Here is a 20061-nt window from a genome sequence, read left to right on the forward strand (position 1 = left end):
ACATAATGATACAATAAGTTCTTCTCACTCTAATGGAAAGTAACCGATAATACCACAAATTTACCGGTAATTACCAGCAAATGCGGTAAAGAGCGACAATTCTTTAATTATATTAATAATTAATAAATAATAGTAAGTAATGTATTAAGCCTGGACACGACAAAACACTTGAAATTTTGAGATTTTGAGCGGATAATTCAAATCACAAATAGGGGATTTAAGTCAACTACTAGGTAGCTTTTTACAGAGGTCGAATTTGAAGACTGATGAATTAATTTGACACATCGTGTTCCTATCTAGGTTGTCAACTAATCAAATTTGCCATAAACCAACAAAGCAGGTATAAATTGCATCATATGAAAAATATTAATTCCACGATTAATTCAAAACAGGCCTCTGTAAAAAGGTAGCTTAAGAATAAAATTAATGTTTTTTGGTACAAATAAGTGATATGAGACAACTTTCTTCACCTTCTCAAAAAAAATTTAATCTTTATTGACAAACATTGCATCTAAATTATACAAATTTTTATCCCTCTATGCGAGACAATTATCAGTTGAAGTACAGCAAAACTCTTCTATAGCGCCGATTTTGAGGCAAATGGTGGATAGGAACTAACATATTATAGCTCGCTCCGATTTTATATGTTTCGTGACAAGAACAGACTTAAAAGACCACGGATGCGTAGATTTCGTACTTTCACCTGATTTACTATTACGGATAAAGATTATTTAAACACTTTTGTATGCTCGCCTGGGTAACAACCACAGTACCAGCACACGCCGCGGAACTCCTGTTACACCTACCTGCGGCGCGGAGTCAATTCTCGAAAGGGCTATAGAAGGGAAGGCTTTTGAAGGGTCTCAATGTATTATTTTTTTAATTCAAGAATTAGAGTGGGGAAAAAATAATAAGAAACATTTTTCGTTCCATCTATGCGTACTTAGTAAACAGGTCAATATTTTTGTAATTAAATTTGACTTGTTATAAGAATCTTAGTGAAAAAATGTGCTTAACAAATTAAAAATCGTCAATGTGCATCATTTGAAGCGTTTTCTTCTGAATTTCGTATAAAATTTGAAGCATAAAAGTTATCTTGTAAATATGATTCATATGCGGTTTAGGGTACTATATTAGATAGGAATATGCAACCGCCATTCTGGTTCCTGGACAGTTCGCGGGAAACAGTGCGATAAACATGCCGTATAGTTTAATTAAAATTAAGTTCAAAATATAAGAAATGTGGTCTTCTGCAGTGCTCTGTTTTGTAAAAATAGAAGCGAGGATGGATTTAAACTTAACCGTTTTCCACTAGGGCGAAGAGAAAGGCTGTCAATGTGGATCATGAACTGAAGACGCGACAAATGGAAACCGAATTTCAATTCAAGATTATGCGAAGTTATTACTAATATTTATCACTATCACAATATAATTCAAACATAGTGGGTCTGAAGATTATATTTACATGTAATTAAATTGCCTATGAGCATTTTTTTGATATATTAAAGCGAAATGAGATCCAGAAGAAGTAAGGTTAGGAACCCGTTTTTCTACAGAAGGACGCACATTAACCCACGCAAATAAAAAGGACAATGCTTCAGTATGATTTAAAAATAAATAATCTATATCATGTAAGTGTGTTTATATAATTCGATATCAATGTAGCGATTTTGAATTTGGCGGTTAACCGGAATGACAGCTTGCATATTCCCATCTAATATAGTACCTTAATGCGGTTGGAAGTAAAATAGTTAAATAGTGCACAACCTGTGAAAAACAACTTTGTTATTAAGCGGTTTATTGCAACTTGTGTCCAAAAAGTTTATTTTTAATATATTTTCATAATCAGATTTGTAACAAATATTCAGATCTTTTTTGGTTGAACAGCGTTTGTCTTCATTTTTTTCGGTTCTTGTGCCATTTTTTCCAAAAACTTCATTTTTTATTTTTATTTTTACATTTAAAAGGAAATCTACTCGTCATATGTCAAAATTATTGTTAAAAAATTTCTAGATCCTTTTTGGGTTCACAACTTTTGTACCCTCATTTGTTGTCTTACCTTGTGTTGTTTTTCGCAAAATTTAATTTTTTTATTAAATTTTAAATTGGCGTTTTTACGAATAAAACAAAAAATACGTGTCCCGTAAAGTGTAAATTATAACCAATTTGTAGATATTTTTTGAAATTTTTTATCATTTACTGCGTAATCAAAAGCTTTCAAAAAACACTGCGTTTTCCATCTCTTCACTTTTTTATATAGCGCGTTGTTTGGCGCAAAACATTCATTTTTATTTATTTTTTGGATTTTAAAAATGCTACAGCTCTAATATTTTTTTTTATTAAAGAAAGTTGTGAGGTTCAATTTTTAGTGCACGACTAGTGCGAATAGCTACAAAATGAATTTTTTAATCAAAACAAAAATGGTCTAAAAAAACTTGACTTTATTCAAAACAGCTGGTTAACCAACTTGATCTTTTTATTTGGTCCTTAAAATTTGGAGCCAAAATACAATCCAATCCGATTAGTCTTGCAAAATTTATCCGGTGGAAAAGCAATACCGTCTTATTAAGATGACAATGTTAAAAATCAAACATTCAAATAATTTAAAAATTTTGGCCTTCTATAATTTATACAGCACGAATATTAGTTTTAGTCTCATTCATTGAGTAGTTAACATAGATTTCCCTGATAGTAATTTGAATAACCAGCCGAAAATCTCACAGTTTCGAGAATTTTGTGATCTGCTGCTCTACATACTGAATGTATTTGTTATTATAAATACATATTATACATATGTTTACGCGCAAAAAACTACAGAATACGTAAACAGAGGGTCTAACTTGATATAAAATTAAAATTTTTATCTCCAAAAACCTTTGTTTCTGTGAAAAATTAACGCCCATCAGTATGTGGCACCTGATTAATGAACCTACGAAAAGTTCCAAGAACTAAACAAATTACATTAATGAAAGAGAGATGGAGATATCTCTGTCTTTTTTTTACCAGTGGTATTTTTTTAGTTCTTGGAATTTGTTAAAATTTCGCTAGTCAGGTACTGTATTCAGGCTACTATCTAGGCTTATAATATATTGACTCTACTGCGATTTGTTGGCAAATAGTAAAAATTTGCCGCGGTTCAAGTAATTGTTTTGTGTCTCCACGCTCACTGGCGCCCCTTGCTGTCGCAAGCAATGATCCCAAATTTGGCATATTGAGCTACTGCGTTTGTTTGACGCAACGACTGTCAATCTCTCATTGATCGCTGTTGGCGTGCGATTCAAACCGGGTATAATTAAAAATGACTGAAATTAAAATATATCATTATTATAAATTGTGAATTAATGTCAGAAATCACGTGATTTGTGCTGTAAGATTATGAAAAATACCAATGCGTATATTTTGTAAATAATAGCACATTTTATTTGAATTCAAAGATGAATTTATATTCCATCAATAAAGGTTTTTAAAGAACAAAAATATTTATCTAACGAGCCGTGTCTATATCGAAACTTTGGTATAAATAGCTGAATTTTTGTTTGGTACTAGTATAAATTGGCTCGATTTTTATTATCAGGAATGATATTTTTCTGCTCCTTTTTTCTCATTACGAGAGTCATTATTAATATAATTAAATTAAAAATAAATGCAATAGCTAATTGCGCTGCAATCGAATTTGTTTTAGCTGAAGAATCTTCTGCCTGGCTGCCACTCCTTGATTGAGATAACCCGTCCTTTGACTTTATGTGAAAGAAATCAAGAGCCGTGAAAGGGGACTTTAATTGAAATAATAACACAGAATCTTACAGAATGATACATATTTATTTAAATTTGTATTATTATTTTAATTGTTCAGAAACATAGTTTGTGTAATGTTCAACAATTTCTCTGTTCATTATATTCAAACGCACGTTCTCAAAGAAAATTACATTTTCAATTAGTAAACATAATCTTATTTATAAATTTAATTTTTAATAGAATTTCAATTCTTCATTTGAAACTACTAGCAGTTAAAGGCAACTTTGATCAGTAAAATTAGGTTTTTTCACTTGAACCATCAGCTAACTGGACTTTGTTGACTGGTGAGGCGAAAATATGGGACCAAATGAATGAGATTCGGTCCATGTCTGCCATATTTTGCTAATATCATCATAAAAAATAATTTTTTTCATACAAGTGCATTGGAAAAATAGGTTTTATTTTTTAATTATGAATTTGTGAAGTAATAAAATGATAATAATAATTATTTATCACACAGATAATACAGAAATAAAGTTTTGTTCCATGTATTATGGTCCACTGTTTTCCTCTTAGCTTTCACCGCATTGAAGTTAGTTGATCGTTGAAGTGAATATACCTATTAAAGATTCTGGACAATAAAAATATTCCCAGTTCGAACTCGGACTAACTTTTAATTTTTGAAAAAGTTTCGTTGTGGGCCCTTCGTATAGGTTCGCTAGTTGGTGGCCACATCTAGGTACATAATATCTTTGATTACAATCTAGGGCAGAAAAATATTCTTTATCCGTAATAGTAAATCAGGTCAAAGTACGAAATTTATGCATCCGCGGTTTTTCAAGTCTGTACTTGTCACGAACAAATTCTGACATTAAATCCGCGAATGGTCTCATCATGATTCGACATCTTGAAACACCACAATATGTTTATGAGGGCCGAACTCGTGGCGCCTTCAAAGGTTCTCGCTACGACAACTTGGCATCCAAAACTTTTGAATCCTAGCCGTTTTTAGGCTAACCGTTCTTTACTGTTTACGGGAAACCCGTAAAACACATTTCTAATTTCTTGTCAATTCAATTGTCGTCCAGTTTGCGAATTGATCCTGTTCTCAAATACAAATAATACGTATTTCTTCTATTATCAGGAAGACAAAAATCGTTCTTTCGCGTCAAAAATTCCTCAAGAATTGTTAGAACCTTACTAAGATCTCTCAAATTAATTAATAAGTCTTTTCAGCATCATCTTCTGGTTGTCAAATTTCTATCAGCTTTGCCACTTTTGTTCAATTCGTCGTTCGCGCCAAGATTTGAACTAGCGACCATGATCTCTAATTGGCGTTATGTTGTTTGAATGTCATTTGAAAATGAATGCGCAGTCATATAACCTGCGGACTGCGCATAGGATATAAATATCTACGGACCTTGCGTCTGTCAATGTGGGGAAGTGTGAGTTCTGTGTACAACAAAATTGTTTGTATTTTTTATTAATCGTGCTGATGGTGCTGTCAAATTTCATTGTTAAATCGATCAACACGCCAAACGGCACGAACTGTTACGGTTAAATCGAAGAAATGTTTCAATATATACACCGCATGCGCTTCTTCGTCGCACAAAAAAAGCCACAAGTTTCATAAGTGTTGACAAAAAGACAAAACATCTCTCGACCCGACTGCTCCAAACATTAACCTCTTCGAACTTGAAATTAATTTATCAAAGTTGCCAGTTTGTGGTGTATATTTGTGCAATGGCTGAAATTAAACAAGACCACAAGGCCGATGAATCTGAAAATTACGCAGTGGGAAACAGTACAGATCCTAAAAATATGCAAGAGTTAACGCAATACGTAAGTCTTTAATTTATTTATTACATCATTATTTTGTATATTTATTTCAAAAAAATAAGAATATGGCAAATTCAAATTTTTGGTAGACTCATATTTGACACCTTGTAATAATGCAAATAACAATAATTTTACTGCTTTCTTTTAACAAATCGCTTCGAATTCACTTCAATTGAATGTTCCTGACTTTGATTTTGGACAAACAAATTTTTCCATTAAACAAAGAGTGGTACCAGCTATTCTATAATCTAACTCAAGTTAATAAGTATCAACCTGATACTAAAAATAATTGCACCAGTGGATTTTACTTGATAAATTGCTGAAGGAACATGTTTGGAATTGTAAATTTCTTGTCCGAACTAATGATACAAAAATAAGAACTATAGATACTTGCATGTAAAATCGATTGGTGTACTTATTTTTAGCGTGAGTAAAATATTAATTAATTTGATTGGAACAAATTGTAATAGAAGGCCCCATTGTGATGGAGAGGCCCAGAGTTGCTAATGGTGTAAATATTTTTCATTGTAGAGAACACTCAGGGCACTTGGCTGATGTGCTCAAAGTTCTGAACGTTCAAATGAACGACAGTTTTTACTCATCATGACTTTGCAAACCATAAAAGTGCTCAAATGTTTTCTCATTTATTTTCGAAATAATTTATTATTGACAATGAATTATAATCTATATTTTAAATTGCATTTGGAACAACATTTATGGGTAAAATATAAACGGGGGGAAATGTTTCGTTCATTTGAACGTTCGGAACTTCAGGTACATACTTGGCTGAAGCTTCATGCTTGCAGGATAAAGTGCAAGCTTGGTGTCATTTTTGTGGCTCAAAGTCCGGACCGTACACATATTTATTGCCAAAATAAGAATGTCGATCCGTGGGTGGATTTTATTTATTCAGAAACTGTTTTAGGTGCAGACGCTTCTACAAAACATGCAAGATAAATTTCAATCGATGTCTGACCAAATTATTGGTAGAAATATCCTTTTATGAACAAAATTAAATTTACGTTAATTGCACACTTAACATTTAAGCTATTTAGATTCCAAGTATCTTTCTGTGAAAAAGAACTCTTGGACAAATGTCTCAAATAAAAAAATTGTGCGCACATTTAAATTCGCGCATGACGGCGCTTTTTTTCATGTAAAAAATATTCTCTGAAAATGCGTGAGTGAATGATTATTAATTGTTTTAATACTTGTTAACTCTCCTCCACACAAAATATCACTCTTATTGACATTCTAAAAAGTAGTAACTATTTAAAATTGACAGAGGAGAAAATTATTTAAACAAATTAAAATTGTTTAAATTGTTATAAAACGTCTTTGAGATAAAAAAAAACCACTTTAAGCGTTCATGAGCGGCATTATTAATTTGAAAAAGGAGTAATTTTTCAATACTAACAGGAGAAAAAATTCTTTAAATAATTGCCGAATATCGTTTAAATAACCACACTATCAACATTCGATAATTGTGCCCATAATTCTAGAAATTAAATACTTTCACATTTTATAGCAGAAAATATGATTTAAATTGATGAAGAATTTTTAACTGCTTTCAAAAAATGTTTAAAATGTCGGAAAATAATACCTTTTCATGATTTACCAGAGGATTGTTTAAGCAATAGAAAATAAGTTAGAAAATATTTGGAAATTTGTGATTTGTCGAAGGTTAATGATTAATTAATTTACCAAAAATTCAAAAAATGCCGACTGTAGCATGAAATTGACTAAAAACTGATATTTTGCATTGTTTGGACATTTTACGGGTACAGTAATTTCGAGTGGCCAAAATAAAAAAATATTCAGTACCTTTATCCGGAAAATGAACAGGGTGTCCACTGTGCGGAAATTTAAAGAAATCCAGAAATTGTTCGAGAATTGAAGAAAATCTAAGTGTTGTCATTGATTTTATTTTTCAACTGAGAATTGCATTTCATTTCTTTACAATGTATCATTATTTGTTATTTCCTTGTGCTACTTGCGTCACTTTATTCTCAATTAGAATTGAATTTTTTTGAGTGATTAAAAAAACATTTCTTCAAAATCAATTGTAATCCTGCAGTCGAGCAAATTACAGAGGTAGAAATTTCTACCATCTTATTATTTCAACTGTTAGAGTATTTCTCCAAATTATTTTGTAATTTAGATTGAGTAAGTATGTATGAAAAATGATTGTGCAAAAAATCCTTAACAAGACTCACTAGATGAAATGGGAAACAAGATAGATGACCTGGAGAAAAATATTGCTGATCTGATGACTCAAGCTGGAGTGGAAGGAACGGATAAGTAAGATTGTCTGCACATCTCAACATTTGCCATATTCCTTCTTCAAAATGAATAAATTGTAACAAGTGCTTTACTTTTATGTAATTCGGTTGCGCTTGTATTGAAAATAAAAACATGATATTCTATATATCCATACAAAGTACAATGAGACTTTTTTTTTTGCTTTTTACAGTATAGTCTTAAGTACAGTATAGCATAGCAGGGCGTCGAAAATATTACGATACCTGACGATTTACTGAGGCTACTAAGTTTTTCTGATAACCGGACACAGGGGGTATTACTCTCAGTGCCATGCGACTGACATTTTTTTGGGGCAAACGTCCGATGACTTTTATCTACAAATAATAATAATAGTAGCAATAGTAATAAAAGTTGACTCAGTCAGTTGTGTGTCACATGGTCTTAAGTCTAGTTCTCACTGGCATCTCTTCTGCAGATTCAGATTCTGACTCGGATGTCTCATCCTCAGAACTCTCACCGAATTCTTCAATTTGGGCTGATTCGGAAGAATGAGCAAATTCCATTTTCGGAGAATCCTGAAATTTTGTAAAATACGTACAAATTACTCAAATTTGTCAGAAGCATGCACTATCATCACGACCCAGAGCTCGACTAAATTGAGGGACGAGGAGATTTCAATTTCAGTTTTCAAGTCGATCACGTCCTATTGCTTAGATGAGAAGAAAATATAGAAATAAATTTAATATACTAACGAGAGATTCCGCTGCACGCAAGTTAGGTTTTTTAGGTGCCCTGGGAGATGAAAAGCGACTGGCCAAACTGGATAGCGAATAAGCCTGACGAATAGATGTTCGTTTCATAGCGTCTATCCGAGCCATGGAATCAGGCACTTGCATCAATTCACGAAATTCCTATAATTTTATTGGAAAACTGTCAACAGTGCAAGTTTCAAGAAAATTTTCAGGTCGTTTGGGACCCTACAGATACAACTAGATTGCTCATTGTGAAATTGAAAACAAAAATATTTTCATTACCGCAGTCACATCTGCTCTCGCTACTTGAAAGTCCTGCATGTACATTGTGTAAAGTTGCTATTTAAAACTCAATTCAATATATATTAAATGAGCAGTAAATCGTGCTTTTATAACTTACCTCCAAATCTCTGACTTGATCAATCTCAGCAATGTCTTGATATGCTTTTGTCAACAGTTCAACAGCTTTGGCGTGGAAGCTGAGTTGAATCGTAACAAAATCTGAAAAAATTGTCTTAACGTCGTGCAATTTTTGCTTTTCGAATGAATCTATTTGCTCTTCCAAGCCCTTAACCACTCGTGCCATCTCCATTGAAGCCTTCATCAATTCGGACTCTGCTTGCGACTAGTATTTGTATTGAGGAATACAATTAATTATTCGTTTTACAATTAAATGCTTCACATGTCAAAGTGATTGTCAAAGTAAGTATATTAATATTGATATTGCAGCATCAATCAGTGCACATTTACATTTTTGAACAAAACTTCCACCTTCATCCTGCTTCAAGTTGTGTATTATTTTAGTATATGAAAAGGATACAATCAATTGTCGATTTCTGGGATTTCGTTCCCTCACTTTGTCCAAATGTCGTCTTCGACTGACTTCTCGTTCCCGAGCAGTAAATGTATTTTTAACGTCTTCGCGAGCATTTTTGCACGTTGCCGAGTACTGAGATAACGTAGAGATAACTTTCGAGTCCAGTCTCTGTACTTCGGCATCCCTGGAAAAGTGTAAATTAATTTATATGCAACACATGTATCAATTGACGCATCTTATCTTTTAAAGAACTATGTCAGTGGTACAGTAGATGTGATACTGATGTCATGCACATTGTACCTGTAATCGCCAATGACAGAGAGAGTGGATGCAAAATTTGTGAGGCTTGTACTCAGCGAACGATTTATACTCTCTGATTTGGCATAGTTCTCTACTGCTTTAGCAACCTCATCATTCTTGTCTCTCAGTCTGAAATAGAATGTTTCCTCTGTATTTCTACATATGCATTATACAATGTACATCCTGGTATTTATGAATTTAAAAAGTAAACAGTATACAAAACATTTCAATGTTACAGTTTTTTATAAATTTAATACCATACAGACACAAAAGCACAAGAGTTAGTTAGCCAAGTGAGCTATCAACTCAAGGATCATCGTACCATATTGATTACATACCTTGCTGCTTTCCTCGTAAATGCAGCGAAAACCGTACAAAGTTCGGAAAAGTTTTTTTCTGTCGCTGAAATTCTCTCTTGCACAAATTTAACTTCTTGTTCACTATTAAAAAAAAAACCTTTGTCAGTAACTTTTTCAAACGGTTTAATCCTGATGCAAATATTGGGAATAATTATTTTGTAAAACGTACCAAATATTAGTTTGTGACCTCGCTCGAAGCATAATTACTCTTTATTATATATGCAGAACGTGTATTAAAATTGCATAAAAACACTGAAGGTTTATGTATATTTGTGTACTAAAAAATACATTAATGTATGTTGAAAGTGGTATCGATAAAGCAAACGTGAGCAAACGCTTGGTTTGTTTTATGTGACAGTTGCCGACTGACACACCTGGCAGGTGGTGTACAGACGTCACGACTTCCTACCCCTATATAGACAGACCCCCATACTCTGAAACACTGTTTCATGTGGAACTAAATTCAAGTTGACGGCAAAACAAAATTAGATAACCAAAATTTTTATTTTATTTATTTGATAAATAATTGTGATTCTATAGAATTCTATAGAATTTTGAAAATTCTCTTTTTACTTGCTCATCTAGTAATGTACTGCCATCCTTCGAGTATAGTTGGCGCAATTTATATTGTTAACTCAAACTCTCAATGTTTACATTAAAACACGATTTTTTAGCTCAAATTTGATCAAAATGTAACAATTTTTTTATTAGATACTAATTAAATTATGGGAAGTATATAGTTATAAAAAATTTCTTTATTTTAAAATAAATATAACTGTACTCGCCTCTATATTTAATTGCAACCTTTTTGTATAAGATTTCATTAAAAATGAGCTGTTTGAAAGAAAAACTGAAGGGTAACGTTGCAACACAGAACTAGAATACCAACATCTCTGTCAATAATGGGCTTTTTGCATATAGAAAATTTTTAAAAAATCAATATAGCACTAAAAAAATCGGTAATTCAAAACCAGATAAGTGACTCTTTGTACTTTTCTCACACTTTATTGTTTTCTTTTTTTTTTTAATTGTCTAAGTTTTTACTATTTTTTAACCATTTTCTGACCATATACTGCTTCAAAAAAGTTCTAAAGTATGTTAGAAGTAATAAAATCATTTTTTCGAAAAGAACCCTCAAAAACATTTGCCGCATTTATCAACATGAACGTACCAATCAAATCTCAATCTTCATTAAAAAAAAAAAAAACACACACAACTCTTCTAAGGCTTTTTTTACTTGGCTTTTGGCATTGTGACTGGAAACAATATTTCTTATTATTATATGATACTTGTACAGAAATAGTATATCCTATTTCTGTGTGAGGATTTAGTAATAAATCATTCGTACTTTTACATCACAATTCTAAAAGTCAGAGATTATATTCATCGAATATTTTTGATTAATTTTCTGTAGTATTATTATATATCCAGTTGTACTAAAAGTAAAAGTGAATAAATTACTGATCATTTGAAACTGATAACTTTTGACGATTGATTTTGTAAGAAGAATCGTAACCCATATTTTAGAATAATAGTTTTACAACGTTCTTTGGTGGTAGCGGCCAACTATAATAAAAATGTTGATATTACTTTAATTAAATTGAAATAAATTGGTTCATGCGAAATAGAACTAAATTGAAATTTGGCGGTGTCCGAAGAAGTTATCAGCATACACAGCAGAGGGCAAAGACGTCACAACATTCAACAATGATTCATGCACTGACTACCCCTACTTTACGAGTTCACGGCCTGTACGTCAAAGCGTCAGAGTCAGCTGTGACTTGGCTGTGTGTAGTCAGCTGAGTGATGAAACAACAACAACACGGATATCGTGCGTACGTACTACGTACGTTTTGCTCGATTTGTTTACGAATTACAGTAATTTTGTTTTAGAGGCGTATTTGACTATATACATTTTTAGTACTCTTTGAAGAATTATTGTGAGTAATTTTTTTTTTAATCGCTAAAAAGTAATAATATCGTAGAAAAATCGTGCTTTTAAAGTCTCAAATACAGTGTTAAAGAAATGAATGAAAATTGAGCCTCGGATAGATAATCCTGCGAATTGTTTGATCTACAGATAATGCGCTTTGGAGCAATCATCAGTGTTATATTATTATTTTCATGTGTGAAAGTGACAGAGCACTATCGCCTGAAAGAGGGGTCGAACAGGTCACCTGTCGTTTTGAGTGAGTTAATTGTTATCTAGGCATATATGCTCTGTCTATTACTCATATTGCAGTGTAATTGCAGAATAGGGCAGGGTAGGTCCGGTTTTTTGTCCAGATTTTTCAAGTCATAAATTTTTATTTTTAAGTCACATTTTGCACCTTTTTTACAAAATGTATAAGCAATTCAATACCATCTAACGATTTCTTCTTCAATTTGCAGGATAAAGTACTATTAAACATTCCTGCTATGCGAAAAATATATCTGTGTACATTTGTGATATTGATTCGAATTTATCAGGGTTCAAAAATAAAAGATTTTAAGAGTTGATAAAGTGTAATGCAACAGTTAATTTAAAAAATCTCTTTGATTTAATCCTTTGTATTCTACTATGTTCTACTTTTTCCTGTTTTCCCACTATTTTGTTCTGCTTTGTACTCATTTTTTCAAAGTTTTGTGTCCTACTTGGTCCTCCTCTTTAAATAAACTTTATCGTCATTTTTCAAAGCTTTGTGTCCTACAATTATGCTCACCCTAGAATAGGGGCTCGCGTTTTCCAGCCAAAACAGACTAGGGACCAGATGACGCCCCTATTCTGCAATCTAATCCATAATAACTGCAGCTCTTCTTTACTATATATTACTATCTGTGTTTGCAATTACGTATTGCCAAAATAAGTACATGTAATAAGGCTATCTGCAGTTCCAGGAGACGGAGGTAGCCAAGTTGAAGCAAGACTGAACAAAACATCTGCAGTTCATTACATATGTGAAAAAACTTCTTCTGGTTTCTTTAACATTTGGTTGAATTTAGAGCTACTAGTTCCAGTGGTGATAGATTGTTGGGTGGGTAACTTTCGAACCTATTTATTTTTTAAATAACTTTATTATTTATCGCGGGAGCACCCGTTTTTTTTGCTCCTATGTATAATTACCACGGCTATAAATAAGCATGCCACAATCGAGCAGATAAGGATAAACCCAGGCGGAAAAAGTATATGCAGTTTGAAATATTATACAAAATTTTCATTTGTATTTTTACACTTTTTGTATTAAACAAATCAAAATTGTACACAATTTTTGTCAGTATTATTTTATAAATACTGTACATAATTTTTATTCGCCAAAACTTTTTCCGAGTTGTTCCAAAGTTTGATTTCTCCAGTCGCGAAACTTATACGTATGCTGTGCACCATACATGTATAATCGCTTGAGTATTTGCATTTTCGTCATTGCGATGTCATGAAAATGCAATCAAGGTGTCATACAGAGGCCGTGAGCATCAGCAATTTCCTAATTTTTTGGAAAGAAGAACCGCGAAATTGATGATGTCCGCTTGAGACTCTGACTTGTGTTGCGTATTTCGTGATTGCGTAGGTCGGTGTGAGTAATTTATCTTTACAAAGAACATTGTGAAATTGGAGACGGTTGAACCTTAGCTATATTGAGTTATATGTGGCATTTGAGAGTTATTTGGGCAGTATTATTTACGAATGCGTTATTATTCCTGATACGTTCTGGAATTCACTCGACTTTGGATTTACAGCAAACCTTTTGTTTGCTGAAAATAACTTTGCAGTCGAGAAATGTGTTCCAGTTTAAATTGCACACATTTCTGTTGACTCACTAAAAATAGCAGGCCCAGATTATTTATCCAACTGCAACAATCAACTGAAATAATTTTATATGGATCCTTAAGGATTACTGTTTGTATTGAAAGTAGTCCAGTCGAGGCAACCTATGGAATTTTGCGCAGAAAATCCATGTAATATTCAACTTCGAATTTTTCTAGAGAAAGTATGAAAAACAAAAGCCTATATGTTTGAAGGCAACATTTTGAAAACACTATGTGCGTAAACAATTTGTTAAAGATAGTAAAAGTAGGTTTTTTGTTTATTGCAATGAAACTGTATGTCCAAAAAAAAAGTTTCGTTAAAAAATATAGATTTTTACAAATATCTCGAAAATGACGGATCTGACGTTAAGTTTCGTTAGTTTGTCTACACGAATAAAAAATAAAAAGGATCCGAAACTGCCCTTAAAAAGTGTCCCACAGTTGAGCCAAAATTAATCATTTTCCCCCCAATAACTGATTTATTGTTAAAAAAATGCCTTTTTTTCAACGGAATTTTTTCAAGTTTTACTGAAACAAGATGTTAGTTTACAACAATTTCTGATATTTAACTTCTAAAGATATAAAAAATGGAGTTCAGTAATTTTTTTTCAATTTTTCCCTGTACAATTTTGTTGTGCAGCAGTAATGCAAACGGATTAGTCAAACATATTTCATTTTGGAACTCACATATCCTTTCCAAAAATCTTAACTATGGAACATAAAGGAACTTTTTAAATAACTAAATGTTTTGTTTAAAAATGTAAGTCCTTCGAAAATGGACTTGTCCATATTTTCCTAAGATTGAACTTCTAATTTAAAAGTAAGTTAAGTCAAGTTTTAAGTGTCATCTGTGTCCTGATGAGGCCACGATATTGTTGGCGAAATGCATAGACATTTAAAAAAGTAAGAACTCTTATTTTGTACCTATCCTTATAAATTCGTAAGACCTAAGGCCAAAAATTTAGAGCTTCGAATTATTTTATTCTTTATTTATTTGATTTTTTTTACTTTTTTAAATGTCTATGCATTTTCTATGCTTTCTTCTTATCAAAAAAGAAAATATAATATAAGTTTGCCAATTTTCATTTTATATAGCTCATGTTCGTACCAAATATAGAAAGAGAGTTCTACTAATTGTTATAAAATTCACGAAGAAATGCATTTTAAATTATTTTTGGTCTGCATTTTTGCATAATTTTCATATTCGGAGAGAGAAATTCTGATGTGATTCTTCTTTATATGCTACACACTATTCCATTTATAATTTTGGAAAGTACGTAGTCCTATATGTGTTTATTGTTGTCTCGTTGAATATCTGTAATTGTTGCAGATTGACAATATGAAGCTGATTTATGACAATGTGACACGAAGAACGAGCAATCAAGATGGAGTGGAAATAAGGATACCAGGATGGGGTGATCCTTTCGTAGTTGAATATTTAGATCCTAGCAAAGCGTCTCCCGGGAGCTATTTCAAGGATATCGGAAACATGCTTGTCACTGAGTTGGGGTACATTCGCAATGTTTCTCTTCGAGGAGCGCCATATGATTTTAGAAAAGGCCCTAGTGAGTATTTTCTATACTAACTTTCAAGGTGTAGTCCAGTCCCATGCATTTGGGCAGAAAATATAGTAGCATCGCGACGTAAAGCAGAAACTGGTGAGAGTACATAATTAAAGGGACAAATAGATCTGTCCGTCTTTAATTCTGCACTTTCATCAGTTTCTGCTTTACGCCGCGATGTTATTTTCTGCCTACATGGGACGGGTGCTTAACGTAGAGGTCTGCATGTACTGAGACATTTATTGTCACGATTTTCGCATGTCAGCGCGCAGAAAGCGCGCACGGGCACTGCGCCGTCGCCCCCTGCTTTTAATCTCAAATACATTAAAAAACAAAAAGACCATTAAGAGAATATAAAAAAACAATAAACAGAAAATTGTTCTAACGGTGCGTGCATATATATTTGCTCGAAATGCATTCTCAATGAGCGCATATAAGCATGTAGATATTGATACATGTTACACTGCCCTATACTTGACAATTCAACTTTTTACCGAAATTTAAATTTTTATATTGTTCGGCTCGTCTCAGAAAGCTGTGTTTAGTGGTGTTCATAAACATTTAAATTGTTTATAATAATTAAATGCAAATGGGACGTAAGTAATTGAAAATTGAAATGACTTATGTTAGCACTGATATATCTAAAAAGGTCGCACAAGGCTGCTTGCAGAAGGAGGTGTTGGATTAACGAATTTTGGGTCCCTAGATCATTACTTTCTGTGCCCCACCTCATCCCACCCCCTCGTTTCCATACAATTCTCAAGAGTAACCCTTGTGTGAAATTATTTTTCAACAAATACTATAGGTCAATTAAATTATTTTACTGCTATATAAATTTTACAAATATGTTTAACTAATTATAAATACAGAGCGACATTTTAACATGTGCAGCACAAAAGTACTGTGTTTTGTACCTACTTACAACATGTCTCTATTATACATTTAAGTTTATTTACAGTAATGACATAAATGTAGGGTTGCTCAAAAAAGTCGATTTTTCACTATTGATCCGCAAAATTGGTTTCTTTTCCGGAAAGAAGTTCCTTCTTTTTCCCCTTCACAACGGTAAACATGATCCCATGCTGTAGATATTAACAATAACTAATAATAAGAATAAATAATTACATAATAATTTTAACCGCTCTTATCCCATTGTAGTGAGATTAATGCCCGGAAAATTCCCCAAAAATGTAAAAGGACAGATTCATGTAAAAATTACGCTAAAGACGGATTTTTTCAAGATTAATCCTTTGTATTTGATAATAAGAGACCAGTTTCTAAGTATTATTTCACTAATTTTCAATTGCTTAAGCAATTTTATTTTGTATTGTCTGTTGGTTAGTCCGTCACTGCATTTTTCATTGTGCGTCCTTTTTTTTTTATCAACACTACTAATTGTGAATTTTGGACTCAACTCAACTTTTATTTAAAATTATTAAAATTTTGAAGTAATTTTTCACCACTGAGCAGAGAATGATCAGGGTGGTGATTCGGCAGACGATTGCAAATTTTCGGTCATTTCCCAGTTTTTCCTGTTCAAGTTTTTTAATTTTCTCAATCAAGTAACATGTTCACATTTGTCGCAAAATGCATAGTTTATTTTAAATCATGACGCTAATTTCAAACATTTTTCAACAAAACAGAGTAAAAAATTGCAAAATAAATTAATTTTCAAATAAAATGATAAATCTGCAACTGGAACAGTGGAATTTTAAACTAAAAAGATTGGATTTTTAAGTAAAATGACTGACAATAAGATTAATTTTACAACAAAACGATTTGCTACTAAAAAAAAAAGTTTTGACAAAATACATGAGTTTTAACGGAATAGTTAAATTTTCAAGTAAAGGAGACAAATTCTCAACCAAACAGTCGAATTATGAACGAGAAAAATAATTATTTTTCAACCGAAAATAGAATAGTTAGATTTTTTGTTAGAAAATTTAATTTCTTATCTTAACTGATGGATTTTCAACTAAAATGATGAATCCTCAATTGCAATAGATAAATAAAAATAAAAAAAACGAGTTTTTAACTAAAACCATTTTTACTACATGAAATAAATTGTCAAACGAGGCTTCAATAATTAAGTTTTGAGTTAAGAAAATCAATGTTCAAACAAAAACGACGGACCTTTAATTAAAAAAGATCAGTTTTGAACCAAAAATGCAATAGTTAAATTATCAGTCAAAAAATGAAGGTTTGATAAAAAAAATGAATTTTTCAATTGAAATTATAAAATATTCAACTGAAATAGTTTTTTGTGCTTAAGAAAAACGTTATTGTCAATTTTGTTAACAAAATACATGAATTTTCAATGAAGTAAATCCATTTGCAATTTAAAAATACAAATTTACATCCAAATTGTTAAATTTTGAACTAGGAAACGTCAATTTTCCACTCAAAATTCAACTTTATACCAAGCGATGAATTTATGAAACAATGAGATTAATTTTCTGCTAAAAAGAATAATTTTCTACAAATTATATGAACTTTCAAAATAAGTAGTTTAATTCTTAAACAAAAATATTAATTATCAACCAAATTGTTGAATCGCCATCCAAAAAAGATAAAACTTAACTCAAAAACAGAACACTTGTATTTTGCTTTAAAAAATCTAATGAAGAATGAGATTTTGAATTGTGGCTAATTTTAGCTTTGACCAGGATTTTTTTAAAATTCATTCTGGTAAATCTCAGATTTTTTTTTTTAATTCCCGTTTCATGTCAAAAATTTCCTGTTTCAAGTGAAATTATATTTCTTTACCTAATTTTTCTGTCGTAAAATAAAAATGATAATTATTTTCATTCAAGATTATTACAAAAAAATAATGAAAACTTGAATTTTGCTGCTACGGTCGAAAAAAAATTCCCGGTCAATAAAACTCCCGGTTTCCGTATTGAGTCGCCACTCTGGCGATTGATTTTCTTATAAATAATGTACAGTTTTTTGAAAATTCCCATATGGGCAAAGAGTCGCGGTTTGAAAAAAATAGTTGTTTTTTTTTAATCCGCGCTCGAACTGAAATTGAGTTAAGAAGATTTTTAACGCGTAGGGCAGTTTAGGCATATTCAAAAATGCTTATCTCTGTACACATATCATACGTATCATCAACATTCTCGTGCCATCAAACACGTACCAACATGTATAGTTTTCTTATTCACACTGGAAGACAAAGATCTATAACTATATGCACATTGCACAGCCTAGCACATGTACATTTTCAGGTGAAAGTGAAGAATTCTTTGTAAAATTAAAATCCCTTATTGAAGAAACGTACACAATGAATAATAACGAGCCGGTGACTTTAATTGCTCACAGTATGGGCGGACCTATGTCGTTGATATTTTTGCAGCGTCAGACTCAAAAGTGGAAGGATAAATACATCAGTTCCTTGATATCTTTGGCAGCAGTTTGGGGAGGTTCTGTTAAGGCATTAAAAGTCTTTGCAATCGGTATGTATCTATTTTTTTCTTTTTATTCAAAATGAACGGAAATTTTTATTGAAAAGCAACATGAAAAGTAGTTAGATTCTTTGTCCCTTGTAGGTGACGATTTAGGAACTTACGTTCTACGGCAAAGTATCTTGAAGGATGAACAAATTACAAGTCCAAGTTTAGGATGGCTTTTGCCTTCTAAGTTGTTTTGGAAAGAAAATGAGGTTTTAGTTCAAACCGAACAAAAGAATTATACCTTACTCGACTTGCAACAGTTTTTCACGTAAGCATCAATATACTATATACTATATATATATATTAAATTCTGACATACAGGTGCAGCAAAAAATCAATAATTTCCTTATTATATACTTTGAACAGAACACATATTTTCTTGTTATTAATTTTAAAAAAATAGTCAGTTGAGTCCCGTTCTGTAAATATTATGAAGTTTTAGTAGCAAATGTTGAATTATTTCTGCGTATAAATCCTCGCTATTGCCTATAGAAACTATTTAAAAGCTGTTCTTTTTCAGAGACATAAATGTTCCAAATGGTTGGGAATTTCGAAAAGACAACGAACAATTTCAACTGAACTTTGCAGCTCCAGGAACAGAAATTCACTGTCTGCACGGTGTCGAAATTGATACAGTTGAAAGGTACTAAGAATAGTAGGCAGTATTTTTTTTATATACACATGTATCTGGGCGTCCTTACGAAGAGGGCCTTGGTTTGTGGGCTCGTTGTGCATCAATTCGCTGATTAACTGAAAACAGTGCTCCGTGAAAAGGCACCCTCAGACGAGCCCATCTCTTAATGTTAAACGGCACAAATATTGCTCACAGATCTTGCTCTGCTTTCACCTCGTTGAAACTATTAATGAAAAATAATTGATGTAGGTACTTTTGTTTCTCAGATTATACTATAAACCTGGTACATCAATCGACGGTTCTCCCCAACTGATTCCGGGCGATGGGGATGGTACCGTGAATCTCAGAAGCTTGGAAGGTTGTTTACACTGGCAGGGTAAACAGAAGCAGAAGATATATCACAAAGGATTTCCTGGCATAGATCACATGAATATTTTAAAAAACACCTCCATCTTAGACTACATAAAAAATGTTCTAACAAGAGCAATAATATAGATACAATAATTTACAAATTCAGTGCCAACGATAGCAAAAAAATGTTTTTAATTCATACACGACGCATTTAG

General features: G+C 32.1%; 3 protein-coding genes across 5 annotated transcripts; 2 read left to right on the top strand and 1 right to left on the bottom strand.

Moving 5' to 3' along the window:
• Window positions 1-5449: 5449 nt before the first annotated feature.
• Window positions 5450-8017, top strand: LOC117167873 (heat shock factor-binding protein 1). Its single transcript, XM_033353101.1, has 3 exons — window positions 5450-5577; window positions 6500-6566; window positions 7791-8017. The coding sequence occupies exons 1-3, from the start codon at window positions 5479-5481 to the stop codon at window positions 7877-7879; spliced, it is 255 nt and encodes an 84-aa protein (XP_033208992.1). The 5' UTR covers window positions 5450-5478; the 3' UTR covers window positions 7880-8017.
• On the bottom strand, window positions 8014-10435 carry LOC117167868 (protein FAM92A-A). Its single transcript, XM_033353090.1, has 8 exons — window positions 10234-10435; window positions 10044-10145; window positions 9706-9834; window positions 9409-9589; window positions 8989-9213; window positions 8589-8747; window positions 8295-8411; window positions 8014-8210 (listed from the first exon to the last, which is right to left on the bottom strand). Exons 1-8 carry the CDS (start codon window positions 10263-10265, stop codon window positions 8091-8093), a joined length of 1065 nt encoding a protein of 354 aa, XP_033208981.1. The 5' UTR covers window positions 10266-10435; the 3' UTR covers window positions 8014-8090.
• Window positions 10436-11784: 1349 nt separating this feature from the next.
• On the top strand, window positions 11785-20044 carry LOC117167866 (group XV phospholipase A2-like). 3 transcript variants are annotated; one of them, XM_033353088.1, is made up of 8 exons: window positions 11785-11899; window positions 12145-12253; window positions 12936-13078; window positions 15178-15412; window positions 18637-18864; window positions 18958-19129; window positions 19382-19504; window positions 19762-20044. In XM_033353088.1, exons 2-8 carry the CDS (start codon window positions 12148-12150, stop codon window positions 19988-19990), a joined length of 1236 nt encoding a protein of 411 aa, XP_033208979.1. In that variant the 5' UTR covers window positions 11785-11899; window positions 12145-12147; the 3' UTR covers window positions 19991-20044. The 3 variants fall into 3 exon arrangements, with proteins under 3 accessions (XP_033208979.1, XP_033208978.1, XP_033208976.1); XM_033353087.1 differs by having other exon boundaries at window positions 11809-11910; XM_033353085.1 differs by having other exon boundaries at window positions 11824-12004.
• Window positions 20045-20061: the final 17 nt, after the last annotated feature.

Source organism: Belonocnema kinseyi, chromosome 2 (assembly GCF_010883055.1).
Source record: "Belonocnema kinseyi isolate 2016_QV_RU_SX_M_011 chromosome 2, B_treatae_v1, whole genome shotgun sequence".
In the NCBI taxonomy this organism is placed as follows: Eukaryota; Metazoa; Arthropoda; class Insecta; order Hymenoptera; family Cynipidae; genus Belonocnema; species Belonocnema kinseyi.